Source organism: Malaya genurostris, chromosome 3 (genome assembly GCF_030247185.1).
Source record: "Malaya genurostris strain Urasoe2022 chromosome 3, Malgen_1.1, whole genome shotgun sequence".
NCBI lineage: Eukaryota > Metazoa > Arthropoda > Insecta > Diptera > Culicidae > Malaya > Malaya genurostris.
The window spans coordinates 186,274,259-186,292,472 of NC_080572.1; the positions used below are offsets into that span (position 1 = coordinate 186,274,259).

Here is an 18,214-nt window from a genome sequence, read left to right on the forward strand (position 1 = left end):
AATTCATGTCAAAAATTTTAATCAAAATAGTGCATGAAAATCATCACCAACATCAACCAGCTGGAAGTAAAACAAAGTTTTTTGTCGCTCTAATCACTATGTGATGTAATTTTTTTAAAAATAATTTTGCATTGCGTATTGTTTTCATGAAACTTTCATCTAGCATTTATTTCTCTTAATGTGGTATTCAGTTTATTGCGAATCAACCAGTTGCTAAATCGAACACGGAATGCATCAAACGAGAATATATGTTGAAACTACGTAAACGGAGCAAACTTACAAGTAGAGATTTCAATGTGTATAAGTGATTTAACCGTTGTTTTAAAAAACAATCACCAAGTAGCAATTCTCCTGTACAGGCGCTCCGAGCAGCCCAGCAGTTGCTTACTGGCTCTTGCGTTCGAACTTCCATACAATAGTAATTAATGCGTGCAAAGTCGTACGCAACGGTGATTTTTAACGGTGATTTTCACTTCTATGCTTTACACAGCTTTTTTGAAAAAGTTTGTACTAGCTTGGATGTCTGTTCTCTGTAATCGAACCTGATTGAATCATCCAATGATTGATCTTACATGAATCAAGGATCATTTTAGATCATAATCACTACCGATTTTGTGTAACGGAAGATCAGTACCGATTTTGATCGATGTGATTTGAGATCACTGATCAACTGATCAATCTTAAAAAGATCGGATCAGTAGTGATCTTTATTGGGAAAGATAACAAGCGATCTTCTTCGGCAGTGATCTCGATTTGACGATTTTTTTATCTTGATTTTCCCAGTTCTGACAATAATCTTAACTGGCCATTTCTCGGTTGATTTTTCAGAAAGCCGTAAGTTTCTTTTTGTTCACTTTCGCTTCTATCAATTACCAAGAGGTTTCCACTTTTATCACTCAACTCTTTGCATAAAATGATTCCCGAAGCTTTTCGACTTTCAAACAGAACTGTGAAATCCAAGGAAATTTTTATAATCACATCACAATAATCGGAAGAACAAGTAAACAAAAAGAAACTGTCACTTGCTCTTACGGCCTTCTGAAAAAAAAAAATCATCCGAGTATTCTCGTGATAGTTTCTCTTTGTGTATTTCCTCTTCTATTAAATACTAAGCGGTTTCCACGTTTATCATTCAACTTTTTGTATAAAATGATCCCCGAGACCATCAATTTCAAATCAGAATTGTAAAACCTTCAAAAACTTCTATAATCGCTTTACAATATTCGAAAGAGAAAGTAAACAAAGATAAACATCATTTGCTCATACGGCCCTTTGAAAAATCCGACGAGATTTATGAAAACGCTTTTCTTCAATGAAAATAATGACAAGACCCAGAACAAAAAAGATTTCTATTGCTTTCAATTGCTATTATTAGCCGGAAGTATCAAACTTCTGGATGCTAATACGTGTTCTTTCGATATTTCCAAGTATTTCAGATTCATTAATGAGCGCGTATTCAATTGTTTACACACTCAACAAGATAAAGTAAAGCATTTTTGGGCGCAAAATATAGAATAAAAAACCTGTTTTAATCCACCTAGTGGTGTAATGATGCCTTTCTCATGTTATTTATAACATCATAAATATTACTGTGGAATTCGCTAAAACAACTGTTCATTGAATAGAAATAGGAAAGTTTGTTCGGACCTAATCTAACAAACTCTACAAATCTTGTTCATCCTGTAGTTCCGGAACTGGAGTAGTATCCACAAGAAATTTAGGAATTCCGCATGAAACTGCAAGACTTTTCCTTCGAACTTATAAGTTTGTTGAAATCGATTTGAAGGAAAGCGAGAGAGATCCTTTTTGCAGTATTTAATTACCATTTCCAATTCTTCCGAAACCGGAACTAGAACTGCACTACCGACTGTGAAAATTGCATTTTTTTCTCAAATGAATTTGAATTCAATGATATTCGTTTATTCTTTCGGTCGCATGATAACTAGCTCTCAGCCTCATCGAAATTATTCGAGATAGTTGTGAGTGGTGCTATTTTAGATCGTGCAAAGAACTACATTTCATTTGATTAACACGGATTTATGCCTAGTAGATCAGTTAAAACGAATTTGTTGACCTTAACGTCTAAATGTATTTCTAGTATGGAGGCAAAAGCACAAATGGATGTTATCTACACCGATCTAAAAGCAGCGTTTGACAAGATTGATCATCGAATACTGTAAATTATATCGACTTGGTTTATCATCGCAACTCGTGTCTTGGCTGAACTCATATCTTTCCGATAGACAACTGCGTGTAAAAATCAATAACGTTGCGTCGTCCGAATTCTCGAATAAATCAGGTGTTCCGCAAGGTAGCAACTTGGGACCCTTGATATTTGTAGTATTTTTCAACGATGTTGCATTACTCTTGGGATCTGGTTGTAAATTAATCTACGCAGATGATTTGAAACTGTATCTCGCTGTTCGTAGTGTTGAGGATTGCCAACGACTGCAAGATTTGCTTACAAGGTTCGAAAATTGGTGCAGGGAAAATTATTATCAATGTAACCAAATGCCAAGTTATCACATTTTATCGGATTCTACGTCCCATTATATTCGACTATAACACTGATGGAACAATTTTATCTAGAGTGACTCAGGTGTGTGATCTTGGTGTACAACTGGATGCCAAATTGACGTTTGATGTCCAACGGTCGCTAGTTATTTCGAAAGCTTCCCGTCAGCTGGGATTCATCTCTAAAATTGCTAAATACTTCAAAGATCCGCTTTGCTTGAAGGCTTTATATTGCTCACTCGTCCGTTCGATTTTGGAAAATGCTTCAGTAATCTGGTGTCCGTATCAAATATCGTGGAGCCTTAGACTTGAACGTGTTCAGAAACGCATGTTCACATTTGCCTTGGAGAGATCCTGTAAACTTGCCACCATACCCGGACAGATGCCAATTATTGGGAATCGATACTTTACAGCGCCGAAGAAAAATTCTACAAGCATTGACGATTGCGAAATTAATAAACGAGGAGATCGATGCTCCAGAATTGCGTAGCAAAATTGTTTTCGAGTACCAAGCAGATCATTGCAATATACGACTCTACTTCAAAACGGATTCCACAGGACTTTATTTGGAAGTAACGAACCTATAACTGCGTGCACACGAGCTTTTACTTCTGTTGAAACAATTGTTAAGTTTGATGAGCCTTCCCGTCGCTTCGCAGAAAGAATGAAACGAACTATATTATAAGGACTGTTTTTTCTATGTGTTATTTTTTTAACCAATATCACACACCAGTAGCAGACATCCATAAACGTATCTTCATAGCGTGTACGAAATAGAACGTAGCACGCATCGTTCGTTTTGTGTTTTCTTCTTCTTTAGATGTTGTGCATATTTTCAATCTATATGGCGATTTGAAAACTTTGACACTCATCGCCCTGTAACTGCGGGACCGGAAGTCGGATCCAGATGAAATTTCACATTATTTTTAAAAATAATATGAGCTTCAATTAAAATCAAGATTTGTGAAAATCGGTTCAAGCATCGTAGAGAAATCGAAGTGAGTTCTACTTTTGGAGATTTTCTTCACCACTTTCGGTGCTTCCGGAACAGGAAAAGGGAGGACCAGTGGTGCCGAATGAAGTTTTTATGCCCACAAACTAATAAACTCTGCAAACTAGAAGAATTTATCAGACAGTTTTATGGGATTTGTACTTGTTTTTGACCATCGTTCGTGAAAAAATACCACTGAAATTGGTAATTTTCCACTTATCACGCTTTAGCTCCGGAACAGGAAGTCGGATCTGGAAAAACGTTCCAGAAATTTTTAGGAAACTATAAGAACTTTTATTTGAATCTTAGTTTGTGAAAATCGATTAAGACGTTTTAGAGAAAATTGAGTGCACACTTTTTCTCTAATTTTCACTATTACCATGTAACTCCGGAACCGGAAGTCGAATCTAAATGAAATTTAATAGCAGGCTATCGCACCATTAAGCCTTTCATTTGAATCTAAGTTTGTGAAAATCGGTTCAGCCATCTTTGAAAAAAGTGAGTGCATATTTTTTGGCATTTTTTGGTGCATATCATCCTATATCTCCGGAACCGGAAGTTCGATCGGGATAAAATTCAATAGCAGACTATGGGACCATGAGACCTTCCATTTGAATCTTAGTATGTGAAAATCGGTTCAGCCATCTTCGAAAAAAGTGAGTGCATATTTTTGTTACATACATACACAGATACACACACGGACATTTGCTCAGTTCGTCGATCTGAGTCGAATGGTATATGACATTCGGCCCTCGGGGGTTCGGTTAAAAAATCCGTTTTCACAGTGATTGCGTAGCCTTCCTATATGAGAAATGCAAAAATAGAATGCATAGCTTGAATATTAAACGAAAAAAAATACTGCCTGAAAAATAAAAGATCTTTCGTTTTCGAGTAAAAATATCTCCTTCGGAAAGCTCCAATCACTTTGCATCTCTAATGTCTAGAGGGGGCGAACTAGCGCGGGAAAGTGACAGTCAAAGAATTCAATTTATTTTTCTCGGCAACATTCAACTGTTCAACATCTCTCGACTGAGTTATGAAGAAGATACGAAAACATTTTACATTTATCAAACTTTTCACTTTAGCAGAGCGGTAAAATTAATATGCACTGCACGATAAACAATATCAATAATAACAATGGCAGGAAACTTCGAACAAACCTTGAAACGATAAAGTCTGTCACCAGTGCGCTCCGTTTGTGTGAATTCCGTTCAAGTTCGTTCGAAGTATCCTTCTTTGACTGTTCGGAAAGTTTAACAATTTCGTGTCTAGATTAATGCGTGTTGGAAAAAGCGTTCAATCAAACTTTCATTCATTCATTCATTCACTGATGCGGAAACTGAAATCTACTAAAGCATTTTTCGTGAGGTCGAATATCGTAAAACTTGGAATCACCCGGAGCATTCTAGGTCGCTCCATAAAACTGTTAGAACCAATCAAAGTGATTGTCATTCAGATGTCACATTTTTCTTCTCCTAGGGAGGAGCGCGGTTTGTTATCCGAACCAATGGGTTGTGTACGCCCTCAATTCACCTAGCAGCAGCAATTTCCCGCAGATTGAGCAATGTTCGAATTTAATCTCGACAAATGCCTGCTGCCAGCCTCTGCTCTGCCTGCCACCGCTGGTTGTTGATGGGTAAAACCGACCGAGGAACCATCAGCCAAAAATTTATGTTGTCGTTTGCTTCCCCCGCAAAGGTCAAACGGCATCTTTATCACTCCGAGCCCAGTGTCTTTATACAATTCCATTCCGGCACATCCCACAAGCGGTTTTGCTTCTGGCTGGCTCCTGAAAGGATGTGATGACGATGATGCCGACAGATGAGAGCTCTTGATGTCAATATCTTATTCGCTTGATAATGAAGGTTTTCGGTTTAGTGGCTTTATACACCAGACCGCTGTTAGAAGCCTGATACACTGACGCAGGATGAAACGGCTCCGGAAGAAAGGTTTTTTGATGTTAAATTGTTGGATCTAATCGACGAAGGAGGACCAGCATGCCGGCAATCTTACGAGCAGCCGTCAGACGAAAATATTTTATTTCAATCAACCCACAACTGGGTGTATTAAAATGCAATTATAAAACCACATAAAACACAAACATGTGTCAATCCAAAAAACCATCCAAACATACCGCAGCGAAGAGTAACCTTCATCACAATCTTCCCATTGTCAGAAGCTTGAATAGCAGCCGGATGTGACAGAAGCTAAAAGCAATGGGGCAAGCTATGGATCACACCGAAATGCAAAATCAACAAAGGAAAGAAACAATAATATTGCGAAGGAAAATAGCGTTCCCGACTGTTGCAGTTAGTAGAAACATTCATTGGAACTCGCCCTGGGATAGCTTTGGATATTATAGCATTGTCAATCGTGCGACCAAGTGGAATAAAAAACAATCTGCTAAATTGAACAATATGGGATTGACAATCCGATGATGCTGCCGAAGGAAGTCAAGCGACGGACGATCTTGATACAGTTGGCAATTGTTGGCGATTGCAATACCGCAAGCAAGCGAGCGAGCATTTTCCGGTCGCAGTCGCCATCGTAACTGGATGGAAGGAAGCCAAAACCATCAAGACGAAACCAACGACATCCTGGAGATCTGGGAAAGCGCTCGAGCGTGCGGTTATATCGCGTAATTGGTACTATGCAGGGGTTCACCAAATGGGACGTATGATTGCACGGAAAATCGGGTTGTTTTACTTGCGAGATGGTTTTGGTAATTTTTCGGTGGGTATACCAAGTTAAAATAGGATTTTCTTTATTTAGGTACACCAGCGACAGCAGAGTTGTGTTTGCATATTAATTCATGTAAAATGATTTTAGAATGTATATCACACAAAATGCTAGCTTGGGCCTTTCCGTGTGCTATGTTACCTTGGAAAGTGCCGAATGAATGGTTTAAGCTTTCGATAGGAACAGACGATTGCATCGTCCTAGCTTACAAACTGAGCTCGATGGGTGTTTAACAGAAGGTAAACAGACCGGTTAGTAGATTGACATTTTTTTTGGAATCCAGAGCGCTTAGAGTTTGCATTGGTTTTTATGGCAGAGGGAAAAATTAAATTTTCTTGAATTATACATAACAAAATTGCAACGAAATATTAACGCAACTAATTGAGTCAGTTATAACATACGTCATGTTGCACTGCGCCAATTTTGTAGAACTACCAAATTTTCACCATAAGCACCGATGTTAATGTAGCAGTTGACTCAGTCATCCACGAACCACCAAGCAAATGATGATGTTAAAGTAGATTTCCGACTTAAGAAGTGATGGAACATTATTTTTTAAATATCAGTACCTTTGGCAATCGGCTCCATCTACATCGTTTACAGTATAGGGTTGCTCATAAAGAATAATTAGAATAAATTCGAGTGAGTAACAAAAGAAGACACCATCTGCCGATGCCATAAATCCGAGAGATGTGGCACGTTGTTGGTGCATGTACGAAATATTACGAAATATTGTAAAAAGAACTCTCATTTACATAGTTTTGTAACGGAAACTGAATTTAGTATCATTACACACACACACATCCCGACAATATTCTCGAAACCAAAATTATCAGAAGTAATATATTTGAAATTGACCGTTGGTCACGTTTTGAAAAAATGTGAGGGTACAAAAAAAACATTTTTGTCCAATTACCATTCTTGCAATAGAGCAATTCCAAAAATGCTTAGCAGATCATCATACCCGACCTTCTCCGATTTGGATGAAACTTTGCACATGGCTTCAGTATGGCAAACCATAAGTTTTGAACCGATGGTAAAGGTCAATCCGACTCACGACTGATTTTTAAAAAGGGCGTATATATTTTGGCATTTCACAAAAATTGCCTTTTTCAAATCGTTGTAACTCGGAAACCGTAAATTGTACAAAAATGGCGTTCAGGAAGAAGTTGTAGGGAATCGATGTGATCTAGAGAAATTGGGCACTCTAAAAAAATATACACTGAAAAAAATTTTTGACTTTTTTTCTCAATAAATACAAAATAATCCGAAAAAGTTAAATTTAAAAAAACAGGGTTTTAATTTTTTTGTGATAATTTTTATTTTAAAGCTGTTATTAAAACCTACAGATTGATGGCTATCCCATCCGTGCCTTTTGAAAAATAAAGAAGTTGCAGCTAAAACAATTTACAGATATATTCGATATTTCAAGTTCTCGTTGAAAGATAATCATTTAAACAGTAGAACTAACGTAACTACGTCAAAACGAATAAACGCATGTAGAATCAAAGAGGTGTGCCAGTTGACTACCTACTGTTTACAACCAACGTACGTACCGGCGAATTGCATACCTAAATTCTACCTGTTTCACATATGAATAGCTATGCATCGTAGAACAGATATCAGTTTATAACAAATCTCTTTCGAAACAGTTACAATACTACAATATGGTTTTCCTAAAGTGTTGTAAACTTTTGTCTGGTTTTGTGTGTTCCGCAAAATTTTTCCAATTAACAGAAACCATAATTGGAAAATTAGAAGCTCAAAAGTGCAAGGTTAAATTGAATACCACGTTGAGCATTTGTGATCGCTGTCGTAGGTGGGCTTATAAGGAAACTCATACGTCGGAAACAGAAGGGCGGTCAACAACGGAACCACATCGCAATACGATTTAGAGGGAGTACCTTCAGCAGCTTCAATCAACTCAGTATATTCTGGAGCATCAGTCGCGGCGGAGTATTCAAGAGCACACAACATTGAACTCTTCAACAAGGGCATCGCAGGAATCAACGTGTCTCCGATATCAACGAAGAAAACCCGGAATGTAAATTATCCTCGAGAAAAATATTTGGATATTTCAAGAGGTATAAAAAAGCAAATATTCGGGTTCCCGGCGGATGAAGAAGATCCAGAATTACTCAAAACGAAAGCAGCAGAGTTGGATGAAGTGATTACTAGAATGATGGAGCAGTTTGCTAAGCCTGATTGCACTAGGAATGAAAAAGTACGTTTGTTGTCAGTCTTGCCAAACTCGTGGTCAAAGGAGAAAATAGCCACCCAATTCAAAATAGGAAATAGCCACCCAATTCAAAATAAGGAGGAATTTCCAGATCGAAATATTGAATTTAGTACATTTGCAGCATTAAGACCAAAACACTGCAAGTTGTTTGGAAGTTCTGGTTCACATAACATATGTGTTTGCACAATCCATGAGAATGTTTCATTAATGATTCATGCTGTTTAAAAATATTTCAAGTATGATGATAAGAATTATTATTTAAAAAAGGTATTATGTGACTCATCAAAGAGATCCTGCTACCTCCGTGAATGCAAAAATTTCGAAGCGACACAAGGAGGCGTTTTAGACAATTTCGAGGAACGTGATTTGACTGAGATAAGATTTGAACAATGGGTTTCTACTGACAGATGTGATCTAGAGAAATTTGTCAAACCAGTAAAAGATTTTGCAACATATTTTAGCGAAAAATTAGAAAAACTTGTGACTCATGATTTTATTAAAAATCAGCAATCTGATTTTCTTAAAAAGGCAAAATCTAATTTAAAAGCAGGAGAAATTGAAATTATTTGTGATTTTTCAGAAATTTTTTCATTTGTGCTTCAGGATGCTGTTCAAAGTCACTATTGGAGCAATGATCAAGCAATCATTCATCCGTTTGAAATTTATTTTAGAGAATCAGAAGAGCTTAAACATTTAAGTTTCATTGTGATTTCAGAAGTGCTTAAACACGATACCATCGCGGTTCAAGTGTTTATTTCACACTTAATGTCGTTTTTGAAAGACAAATTTCAAATTAAAAAAGCAATATTTATGTCTGACGGAGCTGCCTCACAGTACAAAAACAGAAAAAAATTTGCAAGTCTCTGTAAATTTAAATCAATTTTTTGCAACTTCTCATGGTAAAGGATCATGTGATGCACTCGGCTAAACTACATGAACACCCAATCACAACTGCAAAACAATGATATGAATGGGCAGAGCAGAGACGTCTAAATGCATTCACGACCATGTCTTTTTGTTACGTGTCACAAGAAGAATATGACCGAGTGGAGTAGTGTTTATAAGGATACCAAAATGATTCCAGGCACACAGAAATACCATTCTTTCGTTCCGATTTCAGAAACCACAATCGTCTCAAGACTGTATTCGAATGGCGATGCACGTAGTACTCATACAATTTTCAAAAACTTAAAACCTTAAATATAATTAAGAATTATTCATGTACATGTAATAATTGCAGATATAGCAAGCAAATAAACAATTGATGGAAATATAAAAAAATGGTGTTATAATTAAATATCCAAGTATCTCAAGAACAGCTACTTTTAGAAGAAAGGATATCATGAACAAATTTATTGCCTTTAACCTGTAGAATAATATTCTACTGTTTAAATGATTATCTTTCAATGAGAATTTGAAATTTCGACTATATCTGTAAATTGTTTTAGCTGTAACTTCTTCATTTATCAAAAGGCACGGATGGGATAGCCATCAATCTGTAGGTTTTAATAAGAGGTTTAAAATAAAAATTAAAAAAAAAACGAAATCCTGATTTTTTCTTAATTTAATTAAAACCGTGATTTTTTTAACTTTTTCGGATTATTTTTCAGTGTATATGTTTTTTAGAGTGCCCAATCGATTCCCTACAACTTCTTCTTGAACGCCATTTTTGTACAATTTACGGTTTCCGAGTTTCAACGATTTGAAAAAAGGCAATTTTTGTGAAATGCCAAAAATACATACGCCCTTTTTAAAAATCAGTCGTGAGTCGGATTGACCTCTCCATCGGTTCAAAACTTATGGTTTGCCATACTGAAGCCATGTGCAAAGTTTCATCCAAATCGGAGAAGGTCGGTTCTGATTTTGTCACGTTTTCGTCTACTCATTCCTGGAATTGCTCATGTGACAAAAACCTACAAACGATATAATTCACTTGATTTTTCAAACTACTTGATTTTTCCACGCGCACAAAATTTTACATGCTCTGAGTGTAATTTGCACTTGGCTACCAATTACCGCAGGAAAAAATGAATTCTACAGGTGACATGATTCAACTAACGATACGTTGAACAACTACTTAATTTTTCAAATTAAGCAAAATTACACTTGCACAGAATTTTACCGGCTACGAGTGTAATTTGCACTCGGCCACCAAATGGCGGCGTGTGGATTTATCAGTATCAATTATTCAACAAGCAGATATATGCTTCTGTGGTTCAGTCGATTAACCGATGTGCTTTGTGATCTAATGATTCTCGGTTCAAGTCTTACTGTTGCTATTGATCTTTTGTTTTTTATTTCATTCCAATTCAAGCCATGTAATTTTCAAATTACACAATGTTACATGTTCTTGAATATAATTTTTTGTGAAATGCGACGCTAAATTTATGTACATCTTAAAAGATGTAAAATTAGAAGAATTTTTCGAACTGTGTATGTATCAATTATTCAGCAAGTATCTCATTTTGGTCTACGTGGTTAATGAACGGGCCCTCTTCAAATCCGTTCCGAAAATACCCACATTGTAATGATTTTCAAGTAGTCACGATAAACCGGAAGTCGACATCATCGATTCTAAATCGAGTTCACACATTGTTTTCCGGCAACTGTTTGTTAAACCTGTCAGCAAAATACAGGATACGAATATCGTTACAGCACATACTGTATAGAATAGTTGGAACAAATGCTTAAATTACATTCAGTATACTTTTGATTAGTATCTGGTTCAATTTGAACTGCTAAGTTGCAGTAACAGTTCAATTTAGAGGGCTATTCATTGTGTAGTTGGAAACGAATCTTACATGCATACTAAACTTTTGGAGGAGCTTTTAATGTCTAAACTCTCGTGTGTACGGAAATCCTACCCAATAATCAATAATCAAAATCAATATTCGTTTAACTTACCGGAATACCCAATGGTAAGCACCTCCACCGGTAGCGATCCACGCCGCCGGGAGAGTAGATTATCCGTATCGGTGCGCCGCTTGAACCGTTGCCAGGCGGACGATGAACTCGAACTACTGCCTGGGACCGCACCGCTTGCACTTTCCGACAGTATGGGGCTGAGAATTTCGGCTCCACCGGACGAACGTCGCCGTAGAATTTTCTTAGCGCTGCGTCTTTTGATACTGAAGCTACTACGAATCACGACGCTGTTGGAACTTTCACAGGGTACGGATCCACGTCGCTGCATGTGATATACCGGTCCGACATTGTTGGGTAACGTCGGTGCTTCCGGTTGGGTCCCGTGAGGTTGGTCTTTTGTTTCTGTAACACAAAAAACTGCTATCAGATGAAAGTGAGAAAAGCACTAAATGGGAGCTAGATATTACGCATGGTGGTGATGAATTCCGCTGGCATGGAACCACGCCGCAGATCACAGCTTTTGATGACGAGCGACACGCCAATGTCCGACTCTGTTGATTTCGGTGGTAACGCAACGGTGACCGGGGCGGAGCCTCGTCGCCGGCTTAGGCTTCGTTTAAGCATTGACGGATCGAGATTCTCCTTTTGGCCGAGAGAGAGCTTTGGAATTTTGGCCTTGTCCGACGAGCCGGAAGACTCCGTTTCGCGCTTAATGCTTTCCTTCTTAACCATTAGAATACCTCGAGATTCGCTGTTTGTTTCAGGGTGGGAATTGGAAGAACTGCTGCTGGAGTTGGATTCGAGCAATGCCTCGGGACAGGCACCTAGTTCGGCTTGCGAAGACATGTAACGGGTGCGTACGTACGGTTGCAACGGTGGGAAGGTTTGCTGTCTGATTAGATGCTTGGAAGTTCCAACGGTGAGAAGATTGGCGGTATTACCTACACTAACGGCCCCATGAAGCACCAGATTCAATCGATCGCCACAAACTCCACCGGCCATGGACGCGATGCTGCAGTCTGGAAGAAGATTTTCCGCGCTCAGTGGACGTTCACGATCAGCTGTACTGCCGGTGGAAGATCCCCGTCCTCCTCGGTGCAAACTATCGCTATCCGAAGAGAAGATCGAGAGTGAATCGTTATCGAATTTGTGCTCATCGCTCTCCTGGATAGACTCCGGTGGGTTATTGGATCCGCGGTGATCTCTTACGGGAAGCACAATTTTCGGTATACTATGTACGGGAACAGAGAACCGTCGTTCGCTACGAGCACCACAAAAGCCGGGAATTTGTAACGAACCACGGCGTTCAAACTTGGAGATGTTCGGAATTAAAACTTCCGAACTGTCCGACAGATCGAGCACCGGCTCATCCTGATCATCACTTTCCCCGATGTCTTCCTCTTCCAACAATTCAGCATCGGAGATCTCTGTTCGTGTTTCTTCGTTGATCTCCGCTTGTAGCTTACATTCCCACTGGGTTTGGTTGAATTTCAAATGATACATCATACTGTGTGAAAGATCCGTCTTTAAGAACCGATGCCACTCGTCCAACAGGGGCGTAACAACAAACTTGAAGAACCCGGTCTGAATTTTCGGTACCGATGTCGATTGTCGATCACACAGTGAAGTAACGGGCAAATTGAGCTGTCTTTCGTAGTCCCCTTGACGGAAAAATTCTTCGCAAACTTTCATGCTCCACTTTTTACTGATATCCCATGGCCGGCAGGGATTGGAGATGTCGGCACATTTGAGTGCAATTTGCAGAATGAAATGTCGGTGTTCTTTGTCACGCATATCCAACTTGTCCCGGTACAGATAATCCCGGAATGTGGCGATAAATTCTTGTTGCCTGGTGATGTCGGTCGCCAGGATTAGAGAGCTAATTTGCTTTTCCAGTTCTGGCCGAATATTCTGTATCTGTTCGGCGACGCCACTCTCCAGCAGGCAACCGACGGCCGAACGCCAGTGATGATTTTCTAGCACCGAAGTGTTCTCGTACAGCGCCGCCAGATGGTTGGAGGTCGCTATCAAGAACGGTTGATTCACGCCCGGATGGTCCAAATCGTGGGTGACAGCACCGATCAATGATGCCATGATCTCCAGTGGGCTCAGGTTTTCCAGGATGCGTTTCTCTTGCAAGAAACAGTGCATTGCTTGTGTTACGTCAGTCGCGTGAATTGAATTGTGATACGGATTCGTACTATGATAACCCTCTTCGATTAAACTAAACAATTTCCATACTCTAACTACGTCTAAATTGAAGTGGTCCAAAAGGCCGTACCAATGGAACAAGTGAACACATAAGACAGGCAGTGAACGTCCTGAAAGCAAAATTAGTTAGGGATAACGATCTGCGTTTGGTCGGTAAAGTAGAACAGATCTGGTACTTACCCCCCGTTACCGTCTCAAGGGTGAAAGCATTGAATCGCCAGTTACCGACACGGTCCAGAATGCACTGCACCTGGCCGTGTAGGATGTCATCCAGAATAGCCTGATCCAGCACAAGGCTGCGAGTGTTCAGCTTCTTTCTGCGCCGCTTGTGCATCGTCAGAAAGCGCCCAGTACAGGCATGCCGTCGCCGCGGGTTCTCGGCGTACTCGTCCGCTATTAGGGCCTCAAATAGTGGTCGATCCTGGTCGGACATTCGCCGGGTCGGTTGGTAGGGCGCCGTCGTTACGGTGGTGGTCGCCATTGTCGTCAGAGCATTCGTCGTCGATCCGGTCGATGGTATCGTGTTAGATGTGGTAGCTGGAATGGGAAACAAATAGAGAATTGTAATATGATTATGCTACGAGGGATATTCGCAAAATAAGGACCATTTTGAAAATAAAAAAAACCGTTGTAATCCACCTTGTGGTGTAATAATGCCTTCCATTAGCAATCGATTGACAATCTATTCCCAGAACCGGAAATCGGAGACCGTTAGTCGTTTAAAGTATTCGCGGCCATCAAATAATCAGGCCTGCATTAACAATTGCGTGCTTATCTGTGCCGTAAGCTTTATGACGATTATACATTTTGACCAACATAAAGACTGTCCCTGAAAGTATGGACGCACTTTGATTTCACTGTAAATAATATTATTCTCAACATTTGCTAGTTAGCCATTGTAGACTAGCTGGCGCACCTTCTTGCGAACGTTCTTCATTAAATTCCGTATAGACTTCTTGGCGATAAGTTTTTACACTTTTTTCCAATCTTTTTCGAACTGTTGAATGGTTTCGGCTGCCGAGACATGTTTCCTAAGATGTGCCTTCGTTAATGCCCAAAATTCCTCAATTGGTCGAAGTTGTGGTCAAATTGGTGGATTCATGTCTTTTGGGACGAAAGTGACATTTTTGGTAGTATACCATTCTACCGTTGATTTCAAGTAGTGGCAAGAAGCAAGATTTGGCCAGAAGACAACAGGATCCTTGTGGCTTCGAATCATGGGTAGAAGTCGTTTTTGTAATCATTTCTTGATGTATATTTCGTTGTACATTGAAGCAGTGGTTATGAAGGGTTTTGAAATCTTACCGCAGCTACAAATTGCTTGACAGACCATAGCTTTCTTACCAAATTTTTCGACTTCAATCGATGTCTCGGACTGGTTTAACACTTGCCCTTCTCGCACCGTATAATATTGTGGTCCCAGCAAGGAATTGTGATCGAGTTTCACGTAGGTTTCGTCGTCCATGATTATGCAGTTTAAATTTCCAGCAAGAATCGTATTGTACAGCTTTCGAACCCTCGGTCTGATCGATGCTTCTTGTTTCGGACTACGTTTTGGTAGTTTCTGCATCTTATAGGTTCGATGATTCAAACGTTATTTAGCACGAAGAACATTTGACTTCGAAGTGCCCACTTTTTTGGCCACATCCCGAACTGAAACCTCCTTCTTTTGCTCGAACGCCTTCAGTATACTTTTATCCAACTGAGGGTTAGCAGGAACTTTTTTTTCGGCCCGTTTTTCGGTTGATTCTCAAAGGTGTTATTCTCACCGACCTTCCTGATTGCATTTCGCACGGCTTTTTCACTTACTCCTTCCATTTTTGCTATCTTTTTCAGTGACAGTTCTGTGCACCATTTATACCCAATTTTTCGACGTTGTTCTGCCTGAAAGTCCACGCTTTTCGAAACAAACTAATGAAAACGAATAAACAACTGCACAAGTGGTTAGAGAAGAGTGTAAACAACAGAACGCAGCCATAAAAATTGACAGATTCTGAACCTTTGCATTTCGCAGCGGTTTTTGGTTGCGTCCATACTTTCTGAGACAGTCTTTACAATAAATTTAGCGAAAAAACTATTCCAATCAAACGTTGATTATAGAAACAAAGACTTTGTTTGAGTTTAAGCTGGTTGATTTACCACTCATGCACTCTTTCGATGCACGAAAATAAAACCAAACGAAAACCTGTGCTCCTGTTACTGTCGTATAAGAAATTGAGGTTAAATGAGTAGTTATTTTTTTTAGAGCGGCATAATGAAACATTAAGTGTGATTGAATTTTTATTTTTGTTATTATTACCAATATAATCATTTATAATCACAGTCGATGATTTCGGTAGTGTTTTCGTTCTCCCGTACACGCTATACGAAATTGAACAAAGCAAGCATTGTGCTTCGTTCGCAAAGGCGTTCGTGTTTTCTTCTTCCATACATCGCTCTATGTTTTTGGAAGCGGAAGTTGGATCTTTATAAAATTACACAGTATCTATTATATAAAACATTGACAGCTTTGAGGACGGGTATAGCGTAATGGGTTAGTCGATGCCTTTCACGCAGCCCACCTGGGTTCGATCACCAACCCTGCATATAGGGTTAGAATGCTTTTCTGGCCCGAAGAGGCGAATGACCTTTAGGTTAAAACCTCTATAATTGAAACAAAAAAAATGACAGCTTTAATTTGAATCAAGATTTGTAAAAATCGGTTTATCCTTTGCTGCGAAATCGAATTTTTGGAGTTTTTCTAACATCGTTTTTTTGAACTAGCGGTTATTTCGACATTGGTAACCCTAATGTCACTTCTGATTTGACAGAAACTTAGTTTTATCCTTCCGCTGAATGGTTGTGTATACGCTTGAGGAATACGTAAAAATAGTGCAGTTTTACTTTGAAAATCATGGTAATGTTGCGGAATGTGTGCGAAAATTACGTATGAAAATGGGAAGGCGGTTTTCATCTCGGCGGGTATGTTAATAAGCAAAATTGTCGCATCTGCACGGAGAACCCTTCGATCATAAAATTGCGATATCGCAGTTTTTGATTTTTGCGATAGTTGTTTTAACTAATTTCTTTTTGATTCAACCAAAATGGTTTTTGATTTGCATATATTCAAGTAGTTGAAAAATATGTTGTTTTGAATGCTGTCAAATGCCGGAGACAGTTGAAAGCAAAACAATAATTGCAATGCAAAATCAACAACTTTTTTAGTTGAAATCTGTTCGCGTCGCTTCAAAATGTCACTGAAAACAACATCGATGGTTAAAGCGTTTGGCGAAATTGTGTTCATTCGATTTGAGAATTTTATGATAACAAGTGTTTATCTAACAGCGGTGTTGTGATAAAGTTAACCTCGTTTGAGATGAAAAAGATTTGGTGACAAATTAGAATATGTTAATGAATGATCATCTCGTAGTCTTACAGGTATGCGCAAAAATTTTATGCTTCAAATTCGATCATTGATTTACTTCCAGCAGACTGTTTTACTTCCAGCTGTTTGATACCGACGATGATGTTCATGCATTAGCAATAAAACGCTTTTTGACATAAATTTAATTTATAAAAGTAACAGGAGCGAAGGGTTTCAAACGCACAGAACGCGCTGCGATTGAAGGCGCGTTTGAATTGCCGTCGCAAAATTCCAATTCCCAGCGGTTGATACACACAAGCTCATATAAATTGACTAAAATTATCAGTGCATAACTTTAGTTCAACCGTTTGAAAGCATCATTTTAGGTAAATTTAATAATTTCGCTAATTTACTCGCCCCTCCGGGCACTTTTGCTGATTAAAAACGTTTTTCTACATCAATCATTTCCGATCGAATCAGAAGTATTTTTTTTAGAATTTAGATCTTTACTGATCTCAAAACAAACAAACAAATAAAACCGATTTATTTTTCAACTAACAGAATTTTGTTTCAATAACAACACCAGTTATTTCAACTAAAATATTTGTTGAAATTGAAAGGTATGTGTCCTCACTAATTGACAGCATTTTTTTTTTCAAACAGTTAAATTAGTTGTTTCAACCATCGTTTCTGCTAATCGAAAAACAAAAATGACAGTTTAGTTAAAACAACAATCGATTAGTTGTACCAAATTTTAACCAATCGAATTCAGAAAATCAACTAATATTCTGGTTGAAATGGGATCGCGGGTGGTTCCGTGTGGGGGATGGAAAACTCCTCAGAGATGAAAATGAGGCAGTAGCCGCCGCCACGCTCAATGGCGAGCGCTACCGCGCCATGATTAGCGATTGGTTCTTCCTGTTACTTAAAGAGGAAAACTTGGACACCATTTGGTTCCAACAAGACGGCGCTCCGTGCCACACAGCCAACGCTACGATCGATTTTCTGCGCACAATCTTCGAAGATCGAATTATCAGTCGAAATTCGGATGTCGTTTGGCCGCCTCGGAGCTGTGATTTGACGCCGTTAGACTATTATCTTTGGGGGGCTGTCAAAGATAAGTGTTGTGTGGACAAACCAGAGACAATTCAAGCCTTGAAGGACAACCGGGTTGGCGGTTCAATGCATAGGGCGCTGGTCTTACAAATCAGTTGTCGTATGTTCGAGCCCCCACCTGGAAGGATTCGTAGTGTCAGTAGAATCGTAGCACCAGCCATGCACTGGTTCTGTACACTCTGAATCGGCTGCGAAG

At 39.1% G+C, this 18,214-nt stretch overlaps 1 protein-coding gene across 6 annotated transcripts in view; it reads right to left on the reverse strand.

The window, feature by feature from the left end:
- The window catches only part of LOC131439090 (uncharacterized), a 607,248-nt gene that overhangs the window by 24,275 nt on the left and 564,759 nt on the right, over positions 1-18,214 (reverse strand). For all 6 annotated transcript variants that reach the window (XM_058609700.1, XM_058609699.1, XM_058609698.1 and 3 more), the window contains 3 exons: positions 13,740-14,096; positions 11,816-13,669; positions 11,388-11,750 (listed from right to left, as the gene is read on the reverse strand). In XM_058609700.1, the coding sequence (XP_058465683.1) occupies positions 11,388-11,750; positions 11,816-13,669; positions 13,740-14,096 (2,574 nt within the window). The remainder of the gene's footprint in view (positions 1-11,387; positions 11,751-11,815; positions 13,670-13,739; positions 14,097-18,214) is intronic.